The 17,049-nt window shown below is 38.1% G+C and overlaps 1 protein-coding gene across 1 annotated transcript in view; it reads left to right on the plus strand.

Annotated features, from left to right (window-relative positions):
- The window catches only part of LOC119415845 (PDZ domain-containing RING finger protein 4-like), a 98,632-nt gene that overhangs the window by 62,746 nt on the left and 18,837 nt on the right, over nt 1-17,049 (plus strand). Inside the window, exons 2-3 of the mRNA XM_037683021.1 lie at nt 1,746-1,999; nt 7,471-7,573. Coding sequence (XP_037538949.1) covers nt 1,746-1,999; nt 7,471-7,573 — 357 coding nt within the window. The remainder of the gene's footprint in view (nt 1-1,745; nt 2,000-7,470; nt 7,574-17,049) is intronic.

Genomic DNA, 17,049 nt, shown 5'->3' on the forward strand with positions numbered 1-17,049 from the left:
TCTGTCTATCTATCTATCTATCTATCTATCTATCTATCTATCTATCTATCTATCTATCTATCTATCTATCTATCTATCTATCTATCTATCTATCTATCTATCTATCTATCTATCTATCTATCTATCTATCTATCTATCTATCTATCTATCTATCTATCTATCATGTGTTGGACAAATGGGCCTTACAAGGCAACAACCCCCCCACACACACACACACACACACACACACAATATTTTGGCATCAAGTCACAATAAAAATGTCAGTGCTTACTCGTGTTGTTATTTTTTCTGTTGTGATATCTTAAAACAGCTGTTATAAGGCATAGATGAAGAACTTGTTTTGTTTCCACACTTCAAAATGTGCAGCTTCGCTGCATTAGTTCCTTGGTGGTTTCTGTGTCTACAACTGGGGATTACTTTTGAATTTAGGTCATTTTCTGAGCGCCAGAGCAGGGCTATGTGAGATTTTACATCAACTTTAATGTTGTAGTTAAAAGATTTTTGATTCATGTCCCATAAGACTTTTAGCACTTTTTTTTTTTTTTGCAATGTTACGTTCAATCTCTTCATCTTGCACTTGTGAATATGAACGGTTTCTTTAATTTTTTTATCATTTTAAATGACTTCTGATCTTGCCATGCATGGGAAGAGCTCCACTCTAAAGTCATATTTAAACAGAACACTAGGTATAATTGCACTGTTTATTTAATCCTTTTAACCTTCTTTAGTTATCTAAATTATAATCTCTGCTTTCAGCATTTTCCATAAAGCACGTTCTTAGAAGTATTCATCATTCACAGTTTTTTCTTCAGATAAATTACTGGGCTAAATGGAGCTATGATTTTCTTTCTATATGCCAGCTGTGGTGCGAATGGTTTTCATTCTGCCAGAAAATCCACTTCATTTAGTGGAGATGAGGTTAAAGATATAATAAGTGAACTGAGGCCTTTTTAACTTGGAGTATTCTGACAATGTTGCATCAAACTGTTCTTTGTGTTTGTTTTAAAGTAATGAATTTATGAAGATTTTATTTCTTTGATCCTCTGTGGAGAAAACATTGAGCGTCTGGAAAAGACTGAACTATTCTGAGCACAGACCTGCCCTGCATAATAAGGTAGAAACTTAAAACGACAGTTCAGACACTCTGAAGAGGAGTTCTGCAGATTAAGGTAATACATAATTAATATAATACCACATTGACAGGCTAACAGCTAATCTGAATGAGGCCAAGACTTCAGTGGATTGCCTCCATTTTAAAACAACTTTAGTATGAAAAAAAAAAAATCAGAGCAAACAATTTGCAAACAAATTATGATAAACCTGAACACTTGCAGAAGTTTTGCATCACATGATCATGTTTAAAGATTTCTGTGATTATTTGCAAAGGAAACAGCAGCAGCAGCTGGTTGTAGCACAGACTGGGACACATTTAGGGTGAAATATAATATTTCCACCTGTAAACATTTATAAAACCTCTGTTTATATCACTTTCTGTGAAACATTTAATATTCCGTTGTTTTACACAGCAGCATGTTATTTTGTGAACGTGGTCAAAATTAAACAGTTTTAAGCTGTCCTTTTTACCGAAGTAGTTGAAATCTATGACAAACAGTAGTTGTTCGTACTCTGATCGCAAAACTCTATTTTAAATTGTGAACTTTCCATTTAAAATGAAATTTAAAGAAAACAACTTATTTTTGATATTGCTGACAAATCATATGCAACATTTCTCCTGTCCCTTCCAGGTGAACGGGAAGGAATTGTCCAAGTCCAGCCATGAGGAGACTGTGGAGGCGTTTCGAGCTGCCAAAGACCCCGTCGTGGTGCAGGTCATCAGACGTACTCCCAGCGGTCGCCCTCACGGTCTCCCTCAGGAAATCCATGTGGTGGATGTATGCACTCAGACCGACATCACCTTTGAACACATTATGGCGCTGGCTAAGCTCCGGCCATCAACCCCTCCTGTGCCTGACGTCTGTCCCTTTCTACTCTCTGATAGGTATGTAGCTATAAACGGTATGTTTATTTAATACGTCTGTATAACATCAATTTTTATTTTTTTTATTTTTTTGGGGGGGGGGGGGGGGGTTACTATATTTTTTGTCATCAAAATTCATGCTTAATAATCCAGGTTAAAAAAATCCAACAAAGTTAAGTCAGGTCCTCCGGATGGTTTCTTTCTGTTGAAACGTTTCATCCTTCATCCAAAGGACTTCATCAGTCCAAGGAGCCACAACAAATTCAGTGCTTTAATGGATTATTGAGCATGAACTTTGATGTTTTGAACCACTTTGGCCATGGCGTCCTCCGAGGAGTCGACAGGGGAGAGGGCAGACTTATCTTCATCAAACTGGTTGGCCCACTATAGGAGTGTGCTGCTTGTGGGACTGAGTTTGCTGTGGCTCCTTGGACTTATGAAGTCCTTTGGATGAAGGATAAAATGTTTTTTTTAAAAACGTCCAGAGGAACTGACTTAACTTTGTTGGGTCTATTTTTTGTCTTTTCACACCAAAGCTCAAAAAGATCCTGATTCTTCTTAGAATAATTAGTTGTGAGCAGTGACACATAATAATAATAATTTTAAAAAAACACTTCAGTGATTTCATATTGTTTCTTTGGCTTACTTTTAGTATAATTTAATTAAACATCTTTTCCAAGATTTGGTTTCACTGTTTCAGGGAGCGAAACAATTTGCTGTTGTGTCCTTGTGACTTTGTCAAAAACTGATGATAATTAAAAAGGAAAAAAGTGAAAGATGTTGGTGAGCTATGGAGCAGAAATATTTGTGTTTGCATGATTTGCATTACAAGTTTGTGGGACACTGACAAATGAACTGACTAATGAGCTACACACTGCAGTCTGACAAATATAGATTAGATTGATAAATGGATCTCTTAATGTCCTTCACATTTTCCTTCACCAACAGGACACAAAACAGGACAAAAAGAAAATGTCGAGTGAATGTTGAACATCTTTGCCAAGCAGAGGCAGAGGCGTGCACGAGTTCATGCCAAGTTCATGTGTGCTTCACTGCTCTAGCTCAAAATACGCCGTAAAGGAAATTCTTCTTCTTTGGTTTTTAACGGCAGATTGCATCCACTCTGTTGAATCACCGCCACCTTGAGACTGAACCCCACGCCTACATTTCCATAAAGGACGTTTCACTGACATGAAACGTAAATCTTCCAATCTGCCTCGGATTACTCCGTGACTTTCTGATGTGTTACACAAAAATCTGCATTTTGGAATTGAAATTAAATCATAGAACAGGCAATGAAAGTCGTCAAAATTAAGTGAAGTTTCAAAGCAAATGAATTCAGTTTCAAACCATTAAATTGCATTAAATCATTATGCAGCATGATGGCTTAGTGGTTAGCACTCTTGCCTCACTGCATGAAGGTCCTGGATTCAATCCCCAGTTGGACCTGGGGTCTTTTTGTGTAGAGTTTGCATGTTCTTCTTGTGCTTGAGTGGATTTTCTCAGTGTACTCCAATTTCCTCCCACATATCAAAAACATGCATGTTAGTCTGCCTTCAGGTCCAGGCCTCCCTTGCAAAAAAGATCTGTGATCTCAATGGGATTTGTCTGATTAAACAAAGGTTAATAAATAAAATAATAAATTTGTTTTCAAACCAATGGATTTAATTTCAAATTACATAAACACAGATTCAGTCTGAGTAACTCACATTCAGATTCTGATGGCACAAGTTTCTGCTCATACATCTGAGACTGGCTGGTGACTCAAAATTGGAAAGTCATCAGAAAATGGGCAAATTTTCAGTTTTAGTCTCATTGAATTCTGAGGCCAAGTGACCAGAAAGCTAAGTGGACATGTTTTGAGAGGCCAATTTAGGAAAATCACAAATTATTTTGAAAAGCAAGATTTGCAAAATGTATTCGGTTGTTCACATTATTTCATTGTCCATCTTCACATGCTGGTGAAGATTCTCAGTCATCCAGGACATGATAAATTCAAAAAATGTTCAAATCAAAAACAATTGGACTTTATTCTGTTACAAATAAAGTCCAGTTGTTTTGGAGTGAACGTTTTTTGAGTCCATTTTCACACTTCTTGTACTCTGCTCAGGTCTCTTTGAACCCACCTTAGCATCCTTCCTCATATTTAGGATTTAATCTAAGAAATACATTTTACAAATTATTGTGTACAAATGTTTACACAGCAAATGCATGTATGATCCAGTTTGCTGCTAATATTACTTCTTGTTAATAGATGGCATTACTGGGACAGCACAGGGCCAAAGACACTGTTGGCTGAGAAATCCAGGAGAAGAATGAAGTTTAACAGTGTTCTGTCATGGCATCTGGTGTAATTGTTGTTACTGTAAAAAGTTTGTGAGTTGAACCGTATCTCCTTTATATGGTGGCCCTTAGGTGTAAATGAACAACATTTGAAAAAACAGAATTACATTTGAAAAAAACACAACAAAACCAACAAGAACAACAACGTTTGAAAAAACAGAATAAAATTAAGCCAAAGTGGAAGTTGCCAGAATCACATTTGAAAAAAAGGTTATTAAATTTGAAAAAAACTGAATTACATTAAGCCAAAGAGGAAGTGGCCAAAGTGGAAGTTGCTTGAATCACAATTGAAAAATTGGAATTAAATTTAAAAAAATGGAATCACATTAGCAAAAACGGAATTATGTGTGAAGAAATGGAAATCATATAATTTTTGAATGATTCAGTTTTTCAAATGTAATTCCGTTTTTTCTAATGTGATTCCATTTTTTTTAATGTAATGCTGATTTTTCAAATGTATTTCTGTTTTTCCTAAAGTATTTGTTTTTTCTAATGTAATTCTACTTTTTCAAATGCAATTCTGTTTTTGTTTTTTGTTTTTTTTTTCAAATGTAATTCTGACCACTTCCACTTTGGCCACTTCTGTTTTGGCCACTTCCGCTTTGGCTACTTCCGCTTTGGCCACTTCTGCTTTGACCACTTCTGCTTTGGCTACTTCTGCTTTGGCTACTTCTGCTTTGGCCACTTCTGCTTTGGCTACTTCTGCTTTGGCTACTTCCGCTTTGGCTTAATGTAATTCATTTTCTCAAATGTAATTCTGGCCACTTCTGCTTTGGCTACTTCTGCTTTGACCACGCAGAGGTTAGAAGATGGGCTTGTGATCGGAAAGTCGCAGGTTCAACTCCCGGTACCGTCAACATCAAAATGTGGGTGGAAAAGGTGAAACACCCACACCTGCCACCACCCTCATTCGCCCCACTCTGGGCCCCTGAGCAAGGCCCTTAACCCCCACCATCTGCTCCCTAAACAGGTCTCTCTTGAAAATGAGTTATCGTGGCTCAATGAGACTACCTGGATAAATAAAGGCTGAATGAACTTCCACTTTGGCTTAATGTAATTCAGTTTTTTCAAACGTTGTTGTGTTTTTGTTGTTTATATTGTGTTTTTTTCAAATGTAATTTTGGTTTTTCAAATGTTCATTTACACTTCAGGGCCACCGTACCTTTATAATTGCAACCACCACAGCAAACATGAAATCACTATTGAACCAGTTATTTTTATTTTAAAAGGCACCATATCCAATAACCGGAAGTGAGAGAGAAACAATGTTTTAATACTAATGAAAACGCTTTAAACTGCACAGCAAAATTTGTTTTTCTTGCAACACTAAAAAAGTTGAACCTGCCACAGTCCTTGATGATTCAGTACAGCAATCTGCACGTCAATACCCACCTCGTGTATAACAACCTGCTTTACAGTAAGTACTCCACCCCAAAGGAAAGTTTCAAACTGCTGCAGATAGTGAAGACAGCAAATCAGATTATTGCTTGTGCCCTTTATCACTTCAGGACATTTACAGTAGCAGAGTTATTGGGCATGCTGAGAAGAGCAAAGCTATGTAGCAAAAGATGCGTCTATCAAGGCCTGCGCAATATTGAATGCCAGCAGCCTTTTCTCAGGAGCTGTGGCACTAATCAGCAACAGTAGACACTAAGGACCTTAATTAACAAGAAGAATTGCTTATCATTGACTCAACTGTCAGATCAGATTTATGTGACTCAAATGTTAAAAATAAATGAAGAAAAAGTGTATAATGCAAAAGATATTTTGATATCAACAAGCGGCTTCTATAAAAAAAACAAAAGGAACTGGTTCATTATTTTCAGTTCATCTCCAAGGAGGAGTAAAACATGAGCATGAGACATTAAGCATAAAGCAAAATCTGGGTTTCACCTCCAGGGAATACAACAATAGCAGAGCCAAAGATATATTGCACAGAAGTGGGAAATCACAACTTACTTGTTGTTAGGCCTCATAGATGATTAATTCCAAGCATAATAAACATTTTAAAACATGCATGGGTTGTCATCTGTCATTTTGTCATTATTACAAAAATCATCAGAAATAAACCACCTAATCGGCATCGCATGTTAGATTCAAAGTACAACACATAACCTGATCAAGATGGAGACACATTTACAAACACACTGTAACCACAGAAATCCTCACAGGGACTTCTTGTCATGATTGGAGATGCTTAGAGTTTCAATTTTGACTTTCAGGTAAGGTTTACAGGGTGATTAAAGTAAATGGCCAATTAAAAAAAACATAGGCAACACAAAGCACGTTCACAGCCCCAGGCTTGAGTCCAAATGTAATCAATATGTCCCATAAAACTCCCATTTCTTCTCGTCATCTGAGATCAGGCGCACGCTCCAATATACTGTTGTCTTCATAGATTTTTATATATAGATATTAATGGCTGGCAGCTCATATTTGAGGATAGATTGTAAAATTGTAATCGTATTCTTTGTGCCTACTCCCACTGCTACGCGTTTTTATAGGAATAATATTGAAGCATCAAGCATTCTGACATTTACTAGCCAGTTTTAATCAGAGTGTTTTTTCCCCCAGACAGTTTCACTGTGCTGGTTTATCTGATAGTCAGACAGTCTGTGAACGCATCACTCAACATGTTCAACAAGATGTCTTTTTGAAGTTTTTTTTTTTTGTCCACAACAATTATCTTGTGTGGCACTGAAGCTGCCACACATCTTGTTAGACCCTCATAATAAGGTTTTGTTTGACAACTGAAGGAGACACAATAGAATCACACTGTACAGGGTGGTGGTTGTGATGGGGGGTGCTGGGGGGGAGGGGGCATGTCTGTCAAGAGCATGAATCAAATTGCAGAGTGTGGATGTGCTGTTATTAACCAGGGGCTGTACTTTTATACTATTATCACACACTCAGAGTCTGTAAAAGCTCTTCCACATATCATTTGTTCTTTCTTTTCCCAAAGAAGACAAAAGCAACCAAATCTTGTCACTTTGAGTTTAAGAAATGTGGAAGAAAATAATAATAATAATAATAATAATAATAATTGTCCTGCTAATGTTCCAATCTGAACGTTTCTCCCTGTCTTTCCATTTCTCTGAGTGTGTGTGTTCTTCGTTTAATTTTCTCTACATGTTTTTGTCTCCTGACAGCTGTCACTCTCTTCACACGATGGAGCAGGATTACTATGATGGAACCGATTACCTCTCCCCTGTTCCTGCTGATGGAGAGAGGATGGAAGAGTTCGAGTATGAGGTAGGAGATAGACTTGATCTGACTGATGAGCTGGGACTTTATGCTTAAAAAAGACTTCAAATCAATTTTAATAAAGAAAACAAAACAAAGAAGAAGCTGCTTTACAACTTTACACTGTTCAGAGAAAGATAACATATTCTTAAATTGAAAAAATAAACAAACAAATAAATAAGTAAATAAAAAAATAGCAAAATAATATCCTTGTGGATTTCAAGAGGATAATCCAGTGCACACCAAACAATTTTCCTTCTGTACAAATTAGTATTGTGATGAAAATATTGTTTTCCATAATTCTCTATTTTAATATGTTGTAATAAACTAAAATTGTGAGTTACTGTTTTCAATACAAGTTTCAGACCTAATGAAACAAGCAGATTATTAAATTGGCAAGAAAAAAGATTTTATGTACATGTACAGTGATTATACATCATGGGCTGCCGCTTCTCAGCAAACAGGTTGATGGTTCAAATCGGTTCAAGCGAGGGGCCTTTCTGTGTGGAGTTTGCATGTTCTCTCCGTGCACATGTGGGTTTTCTCCGGGTACTGTGGTTTCCTCCCACAGACCAAAAACATGCATGGTGGACTGATTGGTAACTCTAAATTGTGTCTAGGTGTGAGTGAGAGAGCGAGTGGTTTTTTGTCTTGCTTGTCTCTATGTGTCCCTGTGATGAACTGGAGACCAGTCCAGGGTGTCCCCCTCCTCTCAGACAGTGACTGCTGGACATGGACACCAGTAACCCCTCTGACCTGTAAAGGAAGAAGTGGGTAAAGATGATGGATGGATGGATGGATGGATGGATGGATGGATGGATGGATGGATGATGGATGGATGGATGGATGGATGGATGGATGGATGTTTGTTTGTAAGACATAAAACAATATAACTTTCTTTTCTCCTAAGAGGGCTGCAGTAGCTTAGTGGACAGCGCCACAATTAGACCTGTCACGATAACACATTTTACTGGGTGATTATTTTTCTCAGAAATTATTGCGATAAACAATAATATTGTTTGAAATTTGACAATAGTTAGTAATTATTGTCAAATTTAAGAAGAAATGTAAGTTGATTTATGTGTAGTACGTTTTTGACCACTGGATGGCAGTATAAGACTGTTTGAACCGAAGGATGGATGGTGAGGGAGCGCAGCGTCTCTTTAAGAGAAATGTGAGGGAGGCCCCTTGACATGACATGGGCTGTCTCTCCTTCTTGTTTTTCACTTTTCAAAATGGAGGATGCTCTGTATGTTTTGAGCTCTTTAGCATAGCTTTTTCCACACAAAGTTTTAATAAAAAAAATCAGTAAACAAGTTCTCAGCTTGTTTTTGCAAAGAAAAACAAGTTTTTACACGATGGCACGAGTTTCAACCATGAATTTTGGAGCGTCGACATGACGGAGGTTTTTTCCAGAAGTTGGCCTGTTAGCTTAGCTCATAGCTTAGCTGCTCAGCTTAGCTGCTTTTAACAATCCAAAAACACGATTTTGGATTGTTAAAACAGATTTTAAAGAGAACGAGAAAGGGAGGGGTCAGTGAAGAGCACCGGAGTTGAGTCTTTTGTCATCCGGTGTCTTCAGTAGAAAGAGAGACATGAAGAAGCAATAAAGCAGATAAATTAAAATGAGGTCGATAATTTTCATTTATCATGTGATTAATTGATTTATTGTTTATCGCGGCAGGCCTTATCCACAATCCCTTAAAACTGAAGCTGCAGGTTCGAGCCCAGGTTGCATCAGAATAGGGATCAGGTGTATAATAACTGCCAAATCTCTTGTGCAAAACTATTTACTGTTGTAACCCCAGCAGAGGAGATTAGCTGAATGAATGACAACCACTCTCTATATATTTGAAAAAAGTGAAAGTGCTTTACACTTTCAAACACTGTTCAGAGAACAAAGCATGAGACAAAATCAACAAAGAATTAAAAGGAATTTTTAAAGATGTAAATTTTTCTCATATTCAATTCAATTCAAAAATACTTTATTAATCCCAGAGGGAAATTAAGTGTTGTTGTAGCTCATCATCCTGGTTCTGTTCAAGAGTTGTTAGATGCTGATAGCTGTGGGAAGGAAGGATCTCCTGCAGCAAATATGAAGAATCTGGCTACAGATACCGATCCGTCCACCCAGATCCAGCTTGCTGTCAGATCCGGCTGGCCTCTCGGTCCTCCTGGGCAGCAGGGCCGCCCGAATGCTGGGCAGAATTCCTCCCTGAACAATGGTCACTCTTCCCAGCAGTCTGCCGAGCTCCTCGTCGCCACGGACAGACAGCTGAAGGTGCCGGGGGATGATCCCGGTCCTCCTGATGTCACAAGCCGAGTTTCCCACCAGCTCCAGAATCTCAGCGGTCAGGTACTCGAGCACAGGTTGACAGGAATTTGTCCTTGGAGTCTCCTTTTCAACTCATTTGGGATTTGATGCTGTAGTTGAGGTATTTCGGCTTTTGAGATGTTAATCAGCTGCTCCTGGTTGTTAAAAAACACCTCGTTGTCATGGTTACGCATCATAGCAAATGCCCAAAAGTAAAAAGGTTTCAGTTAAAATCCTTCCAGCTGCATTGCATCCGATACTACATCCAGAAAAAGAGGAATTAAAGTTTCCAAAAGCAATAACCCAGAATGAAATATTGTTAGGGTTAAAAGAAGTTTTGTTGATTTGTTCAGAAGACCAACTTTAAAAATGCTATCGAGTATTGAAAATGTGATATTTTCAAACTCAAAAAAGTAATTTAAAGTTTCTAAAATAAGAAATTCATATTTCTAAAGAAATAGAGAAGGCAAATCACGTTGGAGTTTTAATGACGTGTATTCACATAACAGACAGCTTCAGTGAAACTTTCATTTCATTTCAGGGCTCCTTTTTTAAAATTATTATTAGACCTTTATTTATACAGGTTAGTTCCCATTGAGCCCTGAAAACTCATTTACAAGAGAGACCTGTTACATACAACATACAGGCAGATGAGAAAAAGAACACGAGGATGGAGGAAGCCAAAAAAAATCATGTCTCACACCAAGTCCTGGCTGGGAGACAGTATAAAAGATGCAAAAATAAATCTTGCAACATACAATGACATCATAATACATTTATGCAAAGCCGGTGAGCTGTCCATGGACACTCCAGAAACAACAAAGTCCACGCTCAATAATCCAGGTATACAATCCAACATTTTTCAGTCAGGTCATCTGGACAGTTTCTTGTTTTGTGCTGAAACGTTTCGCCTTCGATCCAGAAGGCTTCATCAGTCAAGGAAACGCATCACAAAGAGACCATCTTAGCACCAACATAACTGGTTTGTTCCACTTTGGAAAAATGTATTGATTGTGTTGAGGGACCAGCTGACCAAATCCATCATAATTTCTGATTCAGAAGATGTGTAAAGAGAGGCTCTGAGGTTGACAGGACGAAAGAGCAAAAAAGCAGGAGGGAGGGTAAGAGCGACCGGCTTCGTCGAAGGCGAAAGAGAGAAATTTGGTTTTGTTTTTCAACACAAAGTGATGGGGGGGGGTTGTCCCAAAAATGTGTTAATTGTTTACATAACTCTGGAAGGAAAAGCTAACAAGCTTTTTAACTCTGATCAAACCCTGGTAATGAGCTGCGTGTAGCAGATGCTAAAACTATTGTAAAAAGTAAGAAAAACAACACGTTGATGATTCTCCATATTTACTGGTGCGTAGAGAATGTTCATGTTCTATGAACGGTCTTGTCTGACACAAACGTGCACTGATTCAACCAAAAGGAGATTTACACACACTGTCTATGCTTGCTGCTACCATATTCCTTATTTCTGACTGCTGATGAGCTAGCATATACGGAGCGAGGCCTCCGACTAGTCTGATGTATGATGATTGCTCAGCACCCCCTCTGTATGCGTATAATTTGAATTTGTTCTGAATGCTTCAAACCACTGAGCTTCAGCTGTCTTCTCACATCCTAAACAGATTTGTGCACCCACTTGGATCGCAGGGGCCCCAGTGTTAAATCCAAAATATATAAAATATTAAGGAGTCTGTTTATGCCTCATTGCTAATAACAAATCCTTTTAGCGTGTGCTTGCTTTGCGGTCTGCAACGCTTCACCCTCGGTGGGGGGTTTACCACCGTAATGCAGTCCCACTAACTGTATGACAGCTGCAAATGCTGCGATGCAGATGAGAAGTCTTTCTCAGAGTAGATCTCTGCTGAAGGAGAGAATCAAGGGTACGTTTTCTTTGAAAATGTTATTGGAGTAAAAAGCACGTTGCTATTATACAACTGAGAAAATGTTACATTTAGAAAATCGCTTTTATTATAAGCAAGTATATTATGAAAGGAACAGTTCACTTCTTTCAGAGTTGGGTTCTGTAGAAATACCTTTTTCTGTTGTAGAGCGCTTTAGAAACAATCTGTTTAGAAAAGCAGTTTTATTTTAAATGGAGTGATGATGGGCTAGCTGGAGAGTGGCTCACAGTATTTTTTTTATTTTTATTTAGCCTTTATTTATACAGGTAGTCTCATTGAGCCACGAGAACTCATTTTTAAGAGAGACCTGTTTAGGGAGCAGATGGGGGGTTAAGGGCCTTGCTCATGGGCCCAGAGTGGGACGAATGAGGGTGGGGGCAAGCGTGGGTGCTTCGCCTACCCCACCCACATTTTTGATGTTGTCGGTACCGGGGCGTGAACCGGCGATCTTCCGATCACAGGCCCACCTCTCTAACTTCTGCGCCACCACTCCCCTAAATTTGACATGCACAGTTTTTCCAGTAGAAATATCATAACACTTCAGGAAATGCATCATGAAGCACTGGAAGTGCAACAGCTAGCTGCTGCTGATCTCACACTTTGTTTTTCAGGACTTTATTTTCTGCTATAGGGTTTATATTTTGTAGGTTTCTTGTGGTTATATTTATTTGTTTGTTTGTTTGTTTGTTTGTTGGGGTGGAGAGGTATTTTCATTTGGTCTTTTCCAAACGCCTCATTTTGTTTCCTGTCATTTCTTAGTAGATTTCCTCAGTCAGCTTCTGCTCCTCAGTCCTGCCACACTTATATGTTTGGGAATTTTTCATCAAAGTTTATGGATTTTTTTTAAACTACTATGGCTGAGAATGGGCAGCACAGTGGCACAACTGGTAGAGCAGCTGCATCTCAGCAAGCAGGTTACCCTGGTTCAAATCCTGGTCCAGGGCTCATTCTGGGTGGAGTTTGCATGTTCTCTCTGTGCATGGGTTTTCTCCAGGTAATCCAGTTTCCTCCCACAGACCAAAACATGCTTGTTAGACTGATTGGTAACTCTAAATTATCCCTAGGTGAGAAAGTGAATGGTTGTTTGTCTCTATGTGTCCCTGTGATAGACTGGAGACCTGTCAAGGGTGTACCCCGCCTCTCTCTCAGTAATTGCTGGACATGGACACCGGCGACCCCCGCAACCCAAACAGGAAGAAGTGGGTAAAAATAATGCATGGATGGATGGATGGATGGATGAGAATGTTTACTCTGCCCATGAACCATATGTTTGGGTTAGTAGAAAGCTGGATGAGGAGTTGAGTGAGGCTGAAATGTCCAGCTGTCGCTCCAAGGTCGCCTCAGAGTCTGTGAACTCAGCTGAACTGATAAGATATAAAAACAAGCTGCACACACAGCCCACAACTGATTCTTATGACTGGTCTTCATGCAGGTACTTCCTGAGTAATCTGGCCTAAAAATCTGTTCTCGCAAGTAATACTCGTTAAAAATCTTCTTGAGCTGTTGAGTGTAGCTCCTTTTGAGTAAGTAAGATCAAGTGAGAATATTTTTCTCCAACGCTATATACACCTGTTCCTTATTATCATTAAGCCATTTGTTTCTAATCTTCTTATCAGCCTCAGTCCACATAGACTCTCATCACTTCTCTGCAGTCACTCATACCATGTTCATGTCTCTCAAGCAGTCTTGTTTTATGTACTTTAAGTTTTACTGAAGTTCCTCATTTGGTCTGCATTCATGGGTCCGACTTTCCCCAGAACATGCCAGTTGATGATATTTGCGTGTGTAAAAAATAAAATTCTGCATAAATAACTATGTAGTATGAAATTGATGATGAAGTAAAGGTTTATAAAATAGCATTTGCATGAAACATTTTAAAATATTTTAGATTTTATTGAATTTGTATATATATATATATATATATATATATATATATATATATATATGTACAGTAATCACTCATTACTTTGCAGTGCGTTTATCGCAGATTCGTAGTTTTTCTAAATAAGATTGGACATGACACTCAACTGGCTGATTGATGGATGAGCTGCACAATCGTCCTGAAATTTTTATTTAAAATAATTTATTAAAACTATTTAGCACCTGTTTCACATTTGTGCAGCCCAGAGCTGCAGGATAAACTTCCTGCCACACCTGATCAGCTGTTCAGTGTGCAGAGCGGAGAAGTGGGCGTGGCCAAGAGCACTTACAGGTGGCAAAGAGCAGCGGAGGCAGAGAGCTGAAATCATGACATTCTGTGCTGTTTTAGAGTGTTTAGAAACATTGTTTAGAATATTGCAAAGGTGTGGGAAGGGTTTAAAATGCCTCAATATACATATCTATAATATATCTATATAAAAAATAAAATAAACTACTACTTGTACTACTATTCCTACTTTGCGGTTTTTCACTTATCGCGGGGATCCGTACCCTGAATCCCCGCGATAAATGAGCGACTACTGTGTGAACACACACACACACACACACATATATATATATATATACATATATATATATATATTTAATGGCTAAAGTTAGTTTCATAAAGCATTAGTCATTGTGAAGATAATATTTGTTCATACACATTTTACCAAACCCCACTTAAAAATATCTGAACTGTTGCTTTAATTTAAATTCTTAATTTTATACATAGCAATTAATATCTGAAGCTGAGCTATGGGTTATGTGGACTGAAGACGTACTAACAAACATCTAAGTCAGTGAGCTCTGCATCATTAACATAGATGTTTATTTTGAGTCAAAATAATCATTTTTAAAAAAAGTCAATTGTCTGTGAATCATCAAATTGTTGCACCTGCTTAAGAAGCCATTCATGAAAAAAGATTCCTACAATAAACCACACAATAAAAGCAAGTGCTGAGAAATGAAATATGAGCCCAGACAGCTGGTTGAGTAAGGAGATTATCTCATGTTGAAGTGCTACAGAGCTGCTTTATAACGCTTCAACAGGATTTTACAACTTGGGAAATGTAAGTATAGTTGCATTTACATCAGCCACAAGCTTAACAGAAGAAAAACAGAAGAAACTGCTCACATTGGATTATACTTTCTGTCTCTAAAGATTGAATTATTCTTTTTTCATTTGAGAGGCTGTAGCTGTCTCTTTCATTGTCTGTTAATGTTTAATACTTGATCATGTCTAGAAGTAGATCCCGTTTATTTGTAAGAGAGTATAAAACCAATCATTGACATCTGAACTGTGACAGAGCACACATTAACTTAACTGTGCAGGTCAACTGTGTGTATTTTGGGGGGTATTTTGTGAGTAAAACTGAACTTGAGAGCCTCTCTAAAGCAGCCTGCAGAATATTACGTTGGTTTGCACTGCAACAGCTGAACACCTATCAAGTTGAGTGAGGACTAGAAGAATAAAAATGTGGATCTTTTGTCAAAATATAAGGAAGACTGATAAGAATCATGTTACAATAAAACCTGGATAGTTGGGTTTTAACAAAAGAGACTTGCCACCAAAACTCATGAATTTAACCCTGACTTGTACAAATATGTAGATGAACAGATGCTGGGATATATTCATCATTTAACGCGGGTTCCTCATTTTTCTGGACTGAATAAAACGTGCATTGAATTTAATGAAATGCAAACGTGAGACGTCATTTATATTTGACCCATCAAAATGAATGCGGTCATTTATTTACAGAATCAAATTTAACATCAAACATTTACATTAATTTGGCAAATTATGAAAATAACAATATAAGCAATCAATCAGGAAAAATCATACGGCCATGATTTTTCCGTTGCTGCACCACAGACATTTATAAACTGTACAACTATGATCTTTTGCCCACACGGATGTGAATAAGCACTTTACACAGACATTTCTAAATATCTGGGAGAATTTCTACTTGATAGAAAAGTTTAAAGATGGAAAGAAGTTTAGAGGGAGTTAAGATGGTATGTGAGGGAAATTAAGTGTTCACCAGAATCGACACTCTCCGGCTTTCTTCAGCTTTTCCTTACAGTACACTTAGGTGATGAAATCGGCTCCTTTACCTGGAGATGTCTCAGGTGAGATTCCGTTTAACGCACCCTTTCAGCGTCTCAGTAGGATGCTGTTACTCGTCCGAAGTAATGGCGAGGCTCTGTCCGACACATATTCACCTCAGTGGAAAATGTTATAATCCCATGGAACTCGGGAGAGCTTTGTTGTCATGTCAGGAACTCCAACAGCACTCTATCAGAACTCAGCAGAACTTGAGTAGACTCTCACCTACTCTACGCTCTCAGAACTCTTAGAACTCCGACAACTCTCCAACTCTCTGAGTCTGTGAGTCTGTGAGTCTGTGTAGACCAGGAAGTACTGACATTTTAAAGACTCTTTCCCGGTTCACTTTTTGGGATTTTTCATTGGTCAGAAACGACCAGACGGGGTGGGTTTTGTGACGTAAGAGGTTAGAGACAGCGAGAATTGTTATGGGACAGCTCAGAAATGTTCTCACAGACCGAGAGGGTTTTGTTGTGGCGTGTTTAAGAAACAGGTGCAAAACATCTCTATTTACGTCTGAGAGGATTCTAAAACATGACAGTTTTAACATAACAACTTGTTTTTCGTTTGACTGTAACCTTGTAAACGCACACACTTGCTCATTCAAAAGCAGAAATCAGAAAATGCCTAAACTCTGCAACAGCTTTTAACATGAGAATAAAAATCATTACTCAGTTAATAAAATTGATTAGTTCACTGCAACATCTAAAATGGTTTGAACTAAGACACTTTGATTATCAACATTTGTGAGATAGTAATGATAATAAAAAGAGAGTGTTCTTTTCACTTGAATCTTCAAGAAAGAAAGTCTCAGGATGGGTGAACCTGTATTTATGTATTCAAATACATGAAATGACAGTTCCTGTCCCACAAGGTTCTAAAGGTCAAGAGTTTTGACCTTAGACTTAGTTTCGACGTAGGCCTAGTCCACTACAAATACTATACCATACCATTTTATTTATAGAGCACTTAAAACAGCAACAAGGCCAACCAAAGTGTTGTACAGACAGAACAACAGGTAACACACAAAGCAAAATACAAAATGAAGTAAATCAGAAATATAGACATAATAACGATGCAGATAATGACGACAAACCAGTGTGGAGCATACAGGTTCAAAACACAGATCCTCTGGTGTTGAAAGCTACTGAATAGTAGTGAGTTTTTAAACGGGATCGAAAACCGAGTATCAGGTTTATACAACGTCGACCCCCAAAGTAGCAGACCAAGGAAG

Source organism: Nematolebias whitei, chromosome 10, assembly GCF_014905685.2.
Source record: "Nematolebias whitei isolate Nwh7 chromosome 10, NemWhi1, whole genome shotgun sequence".
Lineage (NCBI taxonomy): Eukaryota > Metazoa > Chordata > Actinopteri > Cyprinodontiformes > Rivulidae > Nematolebias > Nematolebias whitei.